General features: G+C 26.7%; 1 protein-coding gene across 2 annotated transcripts; it reads left to right on the top strand.

The window, feature by feature from the left end:
• Positions 1-5,688: 5,688 nt before the first annotated feature.
• PGSIP1 (plant glycogenin-like starch initiation protein 1) lies at positions 5,689-10,023 on the top strand. Of its 2 annotated transcripts, none has more exons than XM_012232252.4 (5): positions 5,689-5,833; positions 5,981-6,098; positions 6,509-6,706; positions 8,061-8,671; positions 8,757-10,023. In XM_012232252.4, exons 2-5 carry the CDS (start codon positions 6,034-6,036, stop codon positions 9,785-9,787), a joined length of 1,905 nt encoding a protein of 634 aa, XP_012087642.1. In that variant the 5' UTR covers positions 5,689-5,833; positions 5,981-6,033; the 3' UTR covers positions 9,788-10,023. The 2 variants fall into 2 exon arrangements, with proteins under 2 accessions (XP_012087642.1, XP_012087641.1); XM_012232251.4 differs by having other exon boundaries at positions 5,773-5,883.
• Positions 10,024-12,706: the final 2,683 nt, after the last annotated feature.

Raw genomic sequence — 12,706 nt, 5'->3', positions numbered from 1 at the left:
TGAGGGAGATGAGCGTTGAGGAAGAATAAAAAAAAAAGAAGGAGATGTTTCTAGATGGTTTGGGCTGATTTGATTCGAGTCCGGTTCGATTCAGCCCAAATCTTGGTTTTCGGATTATTCGTGTGGTTTTCGAAAAATCAATTTGAGTTTCGGGTCCGGTTCAATTTATTTTAATTATTTTAATTAGGTTTCATAACATTTCCTCCATTAACTAAATAAAAATAAAAATATAGTTAGTAATCATATTTGATTTTTAGGAAAATTAATTTTTATATATACATAGTAGATTAATTGCTGGACTTTCATTTCATTACTCGAAAATTTAACTGTTTTTGATTCAAAATTTTTGACATTATATTTGGGCTTGGGCCCAATTTGCAAAACTTAAATTCAAATTAAGATTGTTCACTATATACAGCCCATACTGTCAAAAATATAGATTTTTGATTTTTAATAAAATTCTATAGTTTTGAAAATAAAATTACGGGGTGTTTCACTCATATTATTTTAAAATTAAATTACATTGAGTTAAAAAAATAAAAGTATTTATTTAAATGATTTATATAGCACGTAAAAATGTGAATTAAATTAATATATAAGTAAATGTTCAAATAATGATAAATTAAAATTTTAATTACAAAATTGTTCTTCGTATCACAATACTTCACTCAAGCATGATAGCAGTAGACCTTCAACTATAATTATAACAAAAATCAATTAATATAATAACTAAAAAGCTCATATAATAAAATTACTTAACATAAAAAATATTATTATCTTAACATTCCAAATCATTATTATTTTTACTTCATTATTTGTGGAATTGAAATTTAAAATCAAATATTAGGAATTGAATTTTTAAAATTTAAAATTTTAAAAATTTAACCAATTTAAATTAATATATGAAAATTAGAATGGTGTCATTTAGCACTACACTATATTACAATAAAATTAAAATTGTAACTTTATATAGATAATTTACTAAAGTATCCCAATTAATTAAAATATTTCATACTAATAATAATTTTTAAATCTCTCATAGTTTGGATTTCATGTTCGGGATCGAATTTATAATATAAACATTCATACCGTATTCATATCCAAAATAAAACTTTTGAATTTTATCTAAACTCAGCCAAAACTCTGAAATATAGGTTTCACTGAGTTCGATTTGGGTACATACCTATCGAGTGGGCTTGATTTTGCATTCTGTAGTGGCATTTAAATATGATTATTAAATGATTAAAAAGTGGTGTCTAATGTCATTTTATAATTGGATAGGCAATTTTATCTTTTCCTCGTACTGATAGCTAAATTGATTAAAAAGTGATATTTGATGTCATTTTATAATTATATAAATAATTTTATATTTTCATCGAATAAGTTATATAATTTACTAAATAAACTTTAAAAAGAAGTTTTTATTTAGATAAAATTTGACAAGTAATGCTCTGTTATTTTCGTAAAAAAATTTACAAAAAAATAACTTGTTGAAAAATATTTTTCTAATGAATTATTTTCCATTATTTAGTTGTAGTATTGAAAATTATTTAAAAATATTAAAGTTTTTATCTCATGAGACCATAAAAATATTAATAATAATAGAAATTTTATAATTTAAAAATTTTATTATTAAATACTAGAAGAATGCAAAAAAAAAAATGTAAATTATAAAAGCTGCCAGTGGCCGGTGGTAGTGGTCGGTGGTAAATGGTGATTGGTTATAGTGACTATAGTGATTAATAAATTAAAAAATAAGGATTTATAAGGTTTGTCAATGTCCGGATAATATTTTACTCTTTCAAAAATGGGAAGTTATTTTTCTTAAAAAATGACTTAATTTCTTTTAACTGGGAAAATATTTTCCGTTGACTTATTTTTCTGAACATCTGAAACGGCGGAAAATTACGAAAAATATTTTCCTCCAAATTATTTTGCGGAACAAAGATAGCCTAAATTCAGATAAACAATTACTATTAGTTTACCTGACGAAATAACCTAGTTGATCATTGTATGACCCAATAAGGTGTAAATAAGAAGAAGAAAAGAAAAGAACAAAAAAAAAAAAAAAAAAAAAAAAAAGCTAACCCCTTAGAAATTATAGGGAGTCATTGAAGTAGGCTAGGTTTCACTTGAATTGGAACCTTGTGGAATAATAATAATAATAATAATAATAAAACCCTGGAATGCAAAAATTGAAATTGAATATTTGAAAATCTGAATTTTGTTGGTTTCCAAGTTTCAATTTGACTTGAATGTATAGCCTGGCCCAGGGTTGGCATTGTCTCCATTATATTGTCTACAATTTTTCTTTTACATTATAATTGAGAAGTTATAATAATAGACCTAATTTTTTGGTAAAATAAAAGAGAGCACAGCTGTAAGAAGACAAGCACAATCTAGAGTATGTTACACCTATAAAATCATGTAACAACCAATCATTCAACTCGGAAAAAGTCTGAATTATGAATATCTCCTGCCAAGAAATCCATTTGTTTATTCATTTTGCTGTGTTTTGGGTTCATTTTATGCTTCCATGCGCTAAAATATCCTAAATTTTAGTTCTACATACATTTTTAATCCTTTTTAAACTCATTTTGATCAACATATGAGAGCCTACGTTGATGAGTTCTTAAGTCTTAACACTTACAATTTTTTTTTTCTTCTTTTCGATTCTTTGAATTTCTCTACTGAAAAAACTTGTCGAGACTGGGTTCATGGCCCATTTATGGATAAAACCAATAAAGCTAAAGATTTTCTAAAAAATTTTAAATTTATCATTTTTTTTTTTCAAATGTATGGTCAGAAATAACCTTGTTTCGATAAAAATCTTTAATTTTATTGATTTTGTTCATAAATGGATCATGGATCCGGTCTAGATAAGTTTTTCTCATTTCTCATTATAACTAAGTTATCAAAAAAAACAAAAAAAAAAAAAAGGTCCAAGATCTACAAATATCAATATCAAATAGGGATAGATAACCCTGTAAATGGAAGATACATTTAAAACAAAATCACGCCTGCCATAGAGATGTTGCTTTGCTTCCAATACAATACACAATACAAAAAACAGGTTACGTCTCTCTCTATTCCTTCAGAGTTAGTCATTTCCGATTGTAGTATGAGATATAAAACTGCATGGAGGGATTGAGTAACAGGGAGATACGTAGCGATAGGTGCAAGGTACCCGTCAAAAAACAAGCAAGTCCCACCACCTTTTTCAACTTACTACAAACAAGTCCCACCACCTTTTTCAACTTAATAACAAGTGTTCATAGTTAATATAGTTTTATTATTAGGTCTAGATCTAGTTGAAGCTTTAAACTTAATTAATTAAAATTGCTTGTGATTGAGATCATCATGAATTATTTTTAATTATAATAATAACTAATGCCGTCCCATTATTTAAAAATGGTCATCAAAAAGTTAGTATGAATGGAAATGATTCGTATACCTTAAATAAGATGTTAAGTGTTCAACTTCATAAAAAAAACCTTTGCGGCGTTTGAACATTAAAAATAATCCTGTAGTACCTTAAATTTTATTTTAACTTTATAATTTTCTGAGTTTTTCTTTTTGTACTTGTAGCTCCTCGAAGATGATTCAAGGATTCACATGCTTACTAAGCCAGCTATTTAGTTGAGTAGTTGGAAATTATCTGAAGCTTCTGTACTCCTAATAGCTAGCTCAACCCTTTTTTCTTTTGTTGTTTTCGAAAACTTAACAGCTAGCTTAACCCATTTGGTAATAATTAATTTTAATAAAGTAAGTAGTTGTGAAGTGCTCTAACAGCAGCAGAAGCAGATTCCAAAAAATTTATTTTGGAGTTTTTCCTATTAATTATGAATTGATTTGTATTTTAATTATATAATTATTAGTATTATTGTGGTTTTGACCAGTCCTAATATTGGATTTGGCAAGGCAGCTATTGAAAGCACCTTTACACCAATATAATTTGGCCATTACTCATATTACTTTTGGATTAAGAAAAATGAAAATAACACATGGGCTATTTTTATACAAACCTATAATTAATAGTTTTAATATATAATTATAGATATGTTTATCTATATGCATGGTTATTTTGGGATGCTAATCAGAGAAATGGATAATATCTTTTCTAGATAAGGTTAAAAAGGAGAATATATATTCTTTGCCTTTACAATGAACTTTTCTTCTGTCATTTGAGTTCATGTTTTGGCAATTAGTAGAAAAGCAAATTTGATATTAATGAAGATGTTTAGTCAGATGGGACAGTAATCCTAACCCACACATTATTCATATTCTCAACCAAACCATGTTGTTTTCATATACCTAATCTAGCTACTAACATCTTCTAAAACAATGATAGTGTTATTTTGGAAATCAATAATATATTTTCTATATTCGTTGTGTTATTTTTTTAAATGTAATTTGTTATTAATAATAATATGAGAATTACAAATAATCATATAGACCAGACATAAAACTTTATTGTTAGTCGCTAATAAAGTTCACTGATTTTTTAAGGAAGCAAATTAATTCATATCATTTTGAATAATGAGAATAAAACTAAAAAAAAAAAAATATAATATTAAATATTTCTACTTGGAATTGATATTGACAAAAGATATAAATTTTCATAGCAGCTACTAGTCCGTTAATTGATTTAGACATCAAAATAATAACTTCTCTAGTTCTTCTATAACTGAATTTTTTTTCCAATAATTTGTAACATATAACGAACACATATGAGTTTCTGCAATTACGTGTCAATAGCATCAATGGAGAAACATGTCATACTATCAGGCTTCGATGAAAGATCCGTATATGCAAATCAAGATCTAAAGTCTTCGACCCAAAAAAAAAGTATACTATTATAGTTTTATTTAGTAATAAACTCTCACAAAGAAGAAAAAAAAAACTCCAAATATGAAGACAAATCAACAATAACAAAAACATAAAAGTTAGATTTGTTCGACTAAAAAAATAAATTTGAATTTATTAAAGCAAAAGAAGGTGAAGCGAAAGAGAGAATAAAAAGTAAGAGGCAGGGGTTACCGCTTAAGATCAAAAGATTCGAGAAAAAAAAGATAAAAATATATTTATCGAATTATTAATCAGTTTATTGCATAGGGTAAGAAAAACCCATCATAGGGTTGAAGTTTCTCAGGACAAAATAATCTCATTTGAACAGTATTTTGTAAGTGTTGTGTTGGTGAAAAGTAGAACTTAATATTGAAATCACATATAATTAAATAAATATATATACCAAAAAGTGAAATCAATGAACTTAACATGGATTAAAATATCAACTCTAGTTACATTTGAGAAAGGAATTGATAAACTCAATTTTTTCCTTGAATATATATTATTGTTAATCTACTGTTAAAAATGAGACTATTTAAGAGTAAATAAATATATATTTTTTTATCAGAAAAAATAATTAATATCATTAAAGTAATGAATATGGAAATATTAGCTAATCCAATTCAAATCGCAGTCAACAAGCCCCCATTTACACCCACACCTAAATTAGATAGCCAAGAAAAGTTCTGATTTATAAAAATCTAATAAAATCTGGCAGCAAAACCAAATATTAGTTGTTTTTTTCTTTCAATCAGGTCATTTTAGCAATTTTTAAAGGGAAAAAAAAGCATATAATAAAAGAAATTAAAAAGGAAGAATAAAAAGTTGGTGAGAAAAAGGATAAATAAATAAAAATGAATTTTGTAGTGAAAGGAAAATTGAAATGAAAGTTAACTTTGTCTATATTGGAGTACTTGTTCCTTACTATGCTATCAACCTTCTTCTCCATACTTTTATATTGCTAAAGCTCTCCCAACAAACTCATGTAAGTTTGCTAAACAATCACTTCATTCTCTTTGAAAAGTTCTGATTCATGTATACATTTCTTTGCTCTATCTCTCTAAATTAATTTTGCTTCCGTTTCATTATTTTCTTGTACATTAAATTACCTCTCATTTGTACTTTCTTGCAGGGATTTCAGGTGGTGAACTAGTTTCTATTTTGCCAAATAGCTAGTTAACTGGAATGAGAGGAGCAATGGTTAACTCACCAGCTACAGTAGAGGCTAGGCATCGTTTATCTTCATCAATGTGAGTTCTTGCTTGATGCTCTTCTTTCCTTCATCAATTTGTCTCTGAAACTTGTTTCCGACGTACATTTTGCGTAGAATGGAGCTTTTAAATGGACTTTAGTAGGAACTTTCTACTACTACAAGATCAGTTTGGCTCGCTCATCCAAAATGAATCGATTTTTCGAGCACTTCTTCTTGTAAAAATTGAGTCCAAATGGTATTCTCGTTCAGAGAGTTTCCATTAAAATTGATTCAAAATATTAATTGTGAATAAATTTTATATTGCCCGAAAGAAAATAAAAGGAGTGAACTATTATGAATTGTTGTAACATATTAATTATTAAGTATAATTTAAAAATAAGGAAATAGTTAATATAATTGCAAATAAACAACAATTTCCATGCTTGCAATGTGGTCTTTCTTGAACAGCGAAGACATATATAAAAGAAGGTTGCAGAAGAGTAAAGTGAAAGGAAGCGAAAAGGGGTTCCATGTCCCCATTCAAGACAGGAGTTCTTGCTGCAAGTCTCCTCTCCTCAAACTTGCACTGATCATTGTTATTTGTTTTACTATAATTGCACTCATGCACCCTCCAGAAGTTGACCATCTATCTCACTCTGGTACAAGGTACATTTCCCTTTCTTCCTTTTTTTTTTTTTTTTTATTTTTTTTATTTTTTCATTAAAATTTGAACTTATAATATTTTAGCTTTATCATATCACTCATTTAGCCTTAGAGTTTGTTTGTTATAAATGAAAATTTGTTTGTTACAACATATTTATTCCACAACGTAGAATTCACTTATACCAAAAAGATAAGTACAATCTTTAAGAATGCAAGTGAGTCCAATTATTTTAAGCTATTTAGATTTGATATGTAAAATATTTAAATTTGACTTGGTCCTACCATGTCAAATTGGAAGTCTGATTAATAATTAAAATTTATACAGTTTTGGAATATATTTGTATATAATAATTTTTTTATTTATTACAAGATCCAATGGGCAGAAATAACAATTTAACTTTTAATTAATAGTTAAAATCAATTTAATTTAATCTGAAAAAATAAATAATTTACTTTTTCAAACTTGAGAAACTATATAAATAGCACAGAATGACAAGTAGGTCAAATGTAAGGGGATTATAATATTAATTTATCCTTTCTAACGAAAGTGCATTTGCTAAGAGATCAAAGAGGGTGAAAAACTAATCAAATCTTGTCCAATTGATTCTTTTTTTTCATATTTTTAAGAAAGTCTGGCGGCATTAGGGCCTTGAACCTCCCAAAAACGTTTAAAATTAAATTTTAGCCTATATGGTTAGGTTAATTTCACTGAAGAAACTAATATTGTTCCCCAAATTTTACTAATATTTCATTTCTAACCCCACATTTCAATTTTATTCATATTTTTACCCTAAAAGTTTTTAAATTAAAAATTATCATTTCTAAAATTAAATTTTTTCTAAATTCAGAGATGATATGCAAATAAATTAAGGCAGACCCTCGAAACTTTTGTTATATTTTAGTCACAATTAGACAATTGAAAAAAGTTTTAAGAATATTCTTCTTCCACACCTTAATGAAGAAAGACTACATTTGATAAGCCTTAATTACATTGAAAAAGTACATATAATTGCATTACAGTTTATTACTGTTTATTTTAAGTAATTCCAAAACATAGAAATAATACTATGATCCTCTCATGCGTGAAACTTTATATATATATATATATATATATATATATATATATATATATATATATATATATATAACCAGGAGGTTTAATTTCCCTCGAGCCATAGGGTGTAAAGATTTTTAACTATGATGTATGAAAATTTTTAGCCACAGGTGTTTTCGCATTTCGGAAACGTTTCCATGTATTCGTTTCTGTGTATAAAATATTATTTTTCTTTGAAAAATTATATTTTAAATGTCATTTTCGTTTCTGTTCCGTGCAACATATATGTATTTATGTGAACAGATGGATATGGGGAGGATCGGATCCACGATACTTATCGGATATAGATGTTAACTGGGATGATGTGATGAAAGTTATAGAGAAGTTTGGTGAACAGAATGACTATCAAGGATTTGGCTTTTTGAACTTCAACAAAAGTGAAATTAATTATTGGAAACACCTAATACCAGATGTCTCACACCTGGTTCTCCAACTAGATTATGCTGATAGAAACATAACATGGGAATCTTTATACCCAGAATGGATTGACGAAGAACAAGAAACAGAAGTTCCTGTTTGTCCAGTTCTTCCAAAAGTTGATGTTCCAAGAAAAAGACTTGACCTTATTGCTGTTAAGCTTCCTTGTCGGAATGAATGCAATTGGTCAAGAGATGTTGCTCGCTTGCATTTGCAGGTTGCAGCAGCAAATCTTGCTGCTGCAGCTAAAGGGTTTTATCCTGTTCATTTGCTTTTTATTACTAGTCGTTTTCCTATACCAAATCTTTTTCCTTGCAAGGAACTTGTGGCTCGACAAGGAAACGTGTGGTTGTATAAGCCTGATTTGAATGTTCTGAGAGAGAAACTTCAACTTCCTATTGGCTCTTGTGAACTTGCTCTTCCTCACAGGGATAAAGGTCAGTTCCTTTTTTTTATTCGTCTTTTTTTCTTTTGAGGGTGTTAATGGAATTAAAAATAACAGAATTATCTCTTGTACAACAGAACCATTTTATTCAGGAAATCCACGGCGAGAAGCATATGCAACAATTCTCCATTCTGCTCATGTTTATGTCTGTGGAGCCATTGCAGCAGCTCAAAGCATTCGCTTGTCAGGCTCAACAAGAGACCTCGTAATTCTAGTTGATGAATCGATCAGTTTATATCACAAAAGTGGACTTGAGGCTGCAGGATGGAAGATCAGGACAATACAAAGAATAAGAAATCCAAAAGCCGAAAAAGATGCATACAATGAATGGAATTATAGCAAGTTTCGGCTATGGCAGTTAACGGATTATGACAAAATCATTTTCATCGATGCAGATTTGCTTATATTAAGAAATATTGATTTCTTATTTGGAATGCCAGAAATTTCTGCAACAGGAAACAATGCTACTCTTTTTAACTCCGGAGTTATGGTAATTGAGCCTTCAAATTGCACATTTAAGCTACTAATGGAACATATAAATGAGATAGAATCCTACAATGGTGGAGATCAAGGTTATTTGAATGAAATATTTACATGGTGGCATAGGATTCCAAAGCACATGAATTTCTTGAAACATTTCTGGGTTGGTGATGAAGAACAAGTTAAAAACAAGAAAATTCGGCTTTTCGGTTCTGATCCTCCAGTACTTTATGTTCTTCATTATCTTGGAGTAAAGCCATGGCTTTGTTTCAGGGATTATGACTGTAATTGGAATGTAGATTTCTTTCAAGAGTTTGCAAGTGATATTGCTCATGAAAGGTGGTGGAAAGTGCATGACGCAATGCCTCAACAGTTGCATCAGTTTTGTTTACTGAAATCAAAGCAAAAAGCTCAGTTAGAGTATGACAGGAGACAAGCTCAGAAAGGAAATTACTCGGATGGACATTGGAAGATACAAATCAAAGATTCAAGATTAAAGAAATGTGTTGATAATCTTTGTTCTTGGAAGAGTATGTTACGACATTGGGGTGAAACCAATTGGACTGATGATGACTTTTTCAATCCAACACCTCCTGCTATTTCTACAGCTTCTTTAACTGGGTTATGACCTCCTTTTATTTTAATGTAAATTATACAGAAAATACTTTTTTTTTTTCTTTTATTTTCTGTCTTCATTTTGAGGCATAAGAGTTTTTTAGACTCATTCTGTTCTGGAGGAACAGAGATCTTTGAGGCTGCGTTTTTTTATAGTGTACCTTTGTTTTTTGCAAGTTCTTATTAGAGTTATTATATATTGTACAATTTTCTCAATGCTATAAATTTTCTCCTACTTACTTACAGTCACATATCCAGTTTTGACCAATTGGGGGTGTAATTACTAGGCTTTTGTCAAATACATTAACAGGGAAATAGATTTCAAAATTACGTTATTTAATCTGTCCATCACAATTTCGTTATGGCAGTAATATTAATTTGATAAACTGTTTATTTTTTCATTAAGTGACTGTGGAATGTCCGTGCCTTAAAAATAATTACTATATAATGCTTACGGTTTAATGAAATATACTAGTAGAAACTTCAATTTTCACAATTTTGCACTTTTTAGTCCCTATATAGAAATTAAGGGTGTCTTTGATATTTTGCAATCACTTAACAGAAAAATTAAATTTTGAAGCTTAGAGTATAATAAAATTATGATACAGAGACTAAATAGAGTGGTTTTGAAAATTATATCTTTATTTATGTATTTAATAAAAATATAAAGATCATATAGTAATTATCCCTCTCACAAGATATAGCATTTTCACTGTACAATTCCATTTCCCTTTCTGTTTCTCTTATTATTGATCTTCGGAAGGAGAAAGAGAGAGACTTCTAATACAAAGTGAGCCCAAAACCATAACGTTCAATTTTGGTTAATTTACTAAAATGTAAAATGGCGGCTCCCTGAGGTCCACATACCAAAGCCCAATAGTGTGAAGGACTGTAGGGGCTGAAACGGGAGGATATATATATTTACTAGCATCATCCAACCTGTATTACAGCTCATTCATACTCGTTGATTTTTACGGGTTATAATTAAATATTATTTTTAATCAATTTTTATATAAATTATAATATTATGAATGGTTTATATTACTAAAAATCTAAAAATATTCATAAAATAGAAAACAACATGTTATGAAATTATAAAATAAAAAATTCAATAATTAAAAAACTTGTCAAGGAAATAACATAAATAAAACATTTTCATAATTTGACAGTTAAATTTTCATAAAAATAAAATTACTTATCAATCAATTTACACTTTTTTATAATAACTTAAATTTAGTTAATTTAAGTTTTTTTATATAATATAATATCATACACTAACTATATTACTAAAATATGATAAAATAGTATTACCTATTGTAATAATTAATATACTAATCATTATTTTAGAACATCATTTGTTATTTTAATTTTTTTATTTTACTTTTTGCCAAAATCTATAAGCATTTAATTAGTTTTATAGTTTATTTTAGAAAAAAATTCTTTTAATGTAATATATAATTTGCTAACATAACGTGTTATATCATAATTTTATGTTATATAAATATTTCTAGTGAGTTTTATTTTCTATTTCATATCAAACAATATATCTTTTAATATATTCTTTAATAATTCATAATAAATTTCATTTATTTTTGTAGAATAGGTTACTTGTAGGAAATAAATATAACCAATCAAATTAAAAATTTATTAAAAATAATACTTAAACATATCATATTCTTATGACATTTAATATGTACCTATAATTTATACTGTATATAAATGTGGGAATAGGGAGCAAATAATGAAATTTTTGATATTGTCCTTAATAAAATTTGGAATATCTAAAATAGTTTTAGTCGTAGCCAAATTAGAAAATTACATTTTATTGGTTGATTGGATATAATTTATAAAAAGTATTTTTAAATAAATAGATATGGATATTTTAAAATTTTAAGTTTTATATTTTTAAATTTTTTTAATAAATATATATGATGCTGATTTGAAAATTTTTTATATTTTATTCTTTAAATATTTTGATTATAATTTTTTTAGGAGGGAGATAAAAAGAGAAAAAGTATATTTTTTTCTTTATATTTGTGTAATTTGATTGGATATACTTTTTAAAAAATAAAATTTCAAATAAAATATACATAATATTTTATTTAGGAGAGAAATAAAAAAGAAAAAAACTGTATTTCTTTTTTGTATAGTTGTAGGAAAAATTGAGAGTTTATTTGCAGAGGATAAAACGTTTCTTTTAAGTAATCGTTTTTTTTATTTATCAACATATAGATCATTAAGAATTTAAAATTTTTAATTTTTATCTTTTTTAAATTTATTTTTTATAAATATATAGATAATTGGGCATTTCAAAATTTTCGTATTTTTTTTAAATATTTAATTTTATTTTGATTATAATTTAAAATATGGTACTTAGGAGAGAGATAAAAAAAGGAAAATTAATATTTTTTAATATTTATTTTCTTTATATTTGTATGGTTTGATTGGATATATTTTTTGAAAATAAATTTTTAAATACAATATATATAATATTTTATTTAGAAGAGAGAAAAAAAAAATTTTTTTTTGTATGGTTGTAGAAAAAATTGAAAGTTTATTTGAAAATGATAAAACGTTTCTTTTATCTAATTTATTTTCATTAATTAATTAACTTAATTATTTATTTTAAATTTGGAGCTTAGAACGGTAGGTAAACAAAATACTTAATTAAACTCGTTAACCGATCAATATTAAATCCTAGCATGATTTGCTTTGTAATATTATTTATTGACTTGACTTTAGTCTTTTTTTTTTTTTTTGATCAACTTTAAATTTCATTAAATTATGGCATTCCAATGGAAGAAGTGGTTAATTTTGAAATTCAAATAGGAAATTTTTTAATATAATTTATTTCTTATTATACGTTAAATTTTTATTTTTTATATTTTTTCCTTTTTTTCGTTATTGAATTAATTTTTAACTACTATCACTT

Source organism: Jatropha curcas, chromosome 3, assembly GCF_041381405.1.
Source record: "Jatropha curcas cultivar XTBG-Jc1 chromosome 3, XTBG_Jcur_1.0, whole genome shotgun sequence".
Lineage (NCBI taxonomy): Eukaryota > Viridiplantae > Streptophyta > Magnoliopsida > Malpighiales > Euphorbiaceae > Jatropha > Jatropha curcas.
This window is presented reverse-complemented; position numbering and strand designations above follow the sequence as displayed.

Bases quoted from the DNA above. Each gene is read 5' to 3' on its own strand.
- PGSIP1 (XM_012232252.4), top strand. From the start codon at position 6,034: ATGAGAGGAGCAATGGTTAACTCACCAGCTACAGTAGAGGCTAGGCAT. The intron at 6,099-6,508 runs GTGAGTTCTTGC...TTTCTTGAACAG, and splicing joins CATCGTTTATCTTCATCAAT to CGAAGACATATATAAAAGAA. The intron at 6,707-8,060 runs GTACATTTCCCT...TTATGTGAACAG, and splicing joins CTATCTCACTCTGGTACAAG to ATGGATATGGGGAGGATCGG.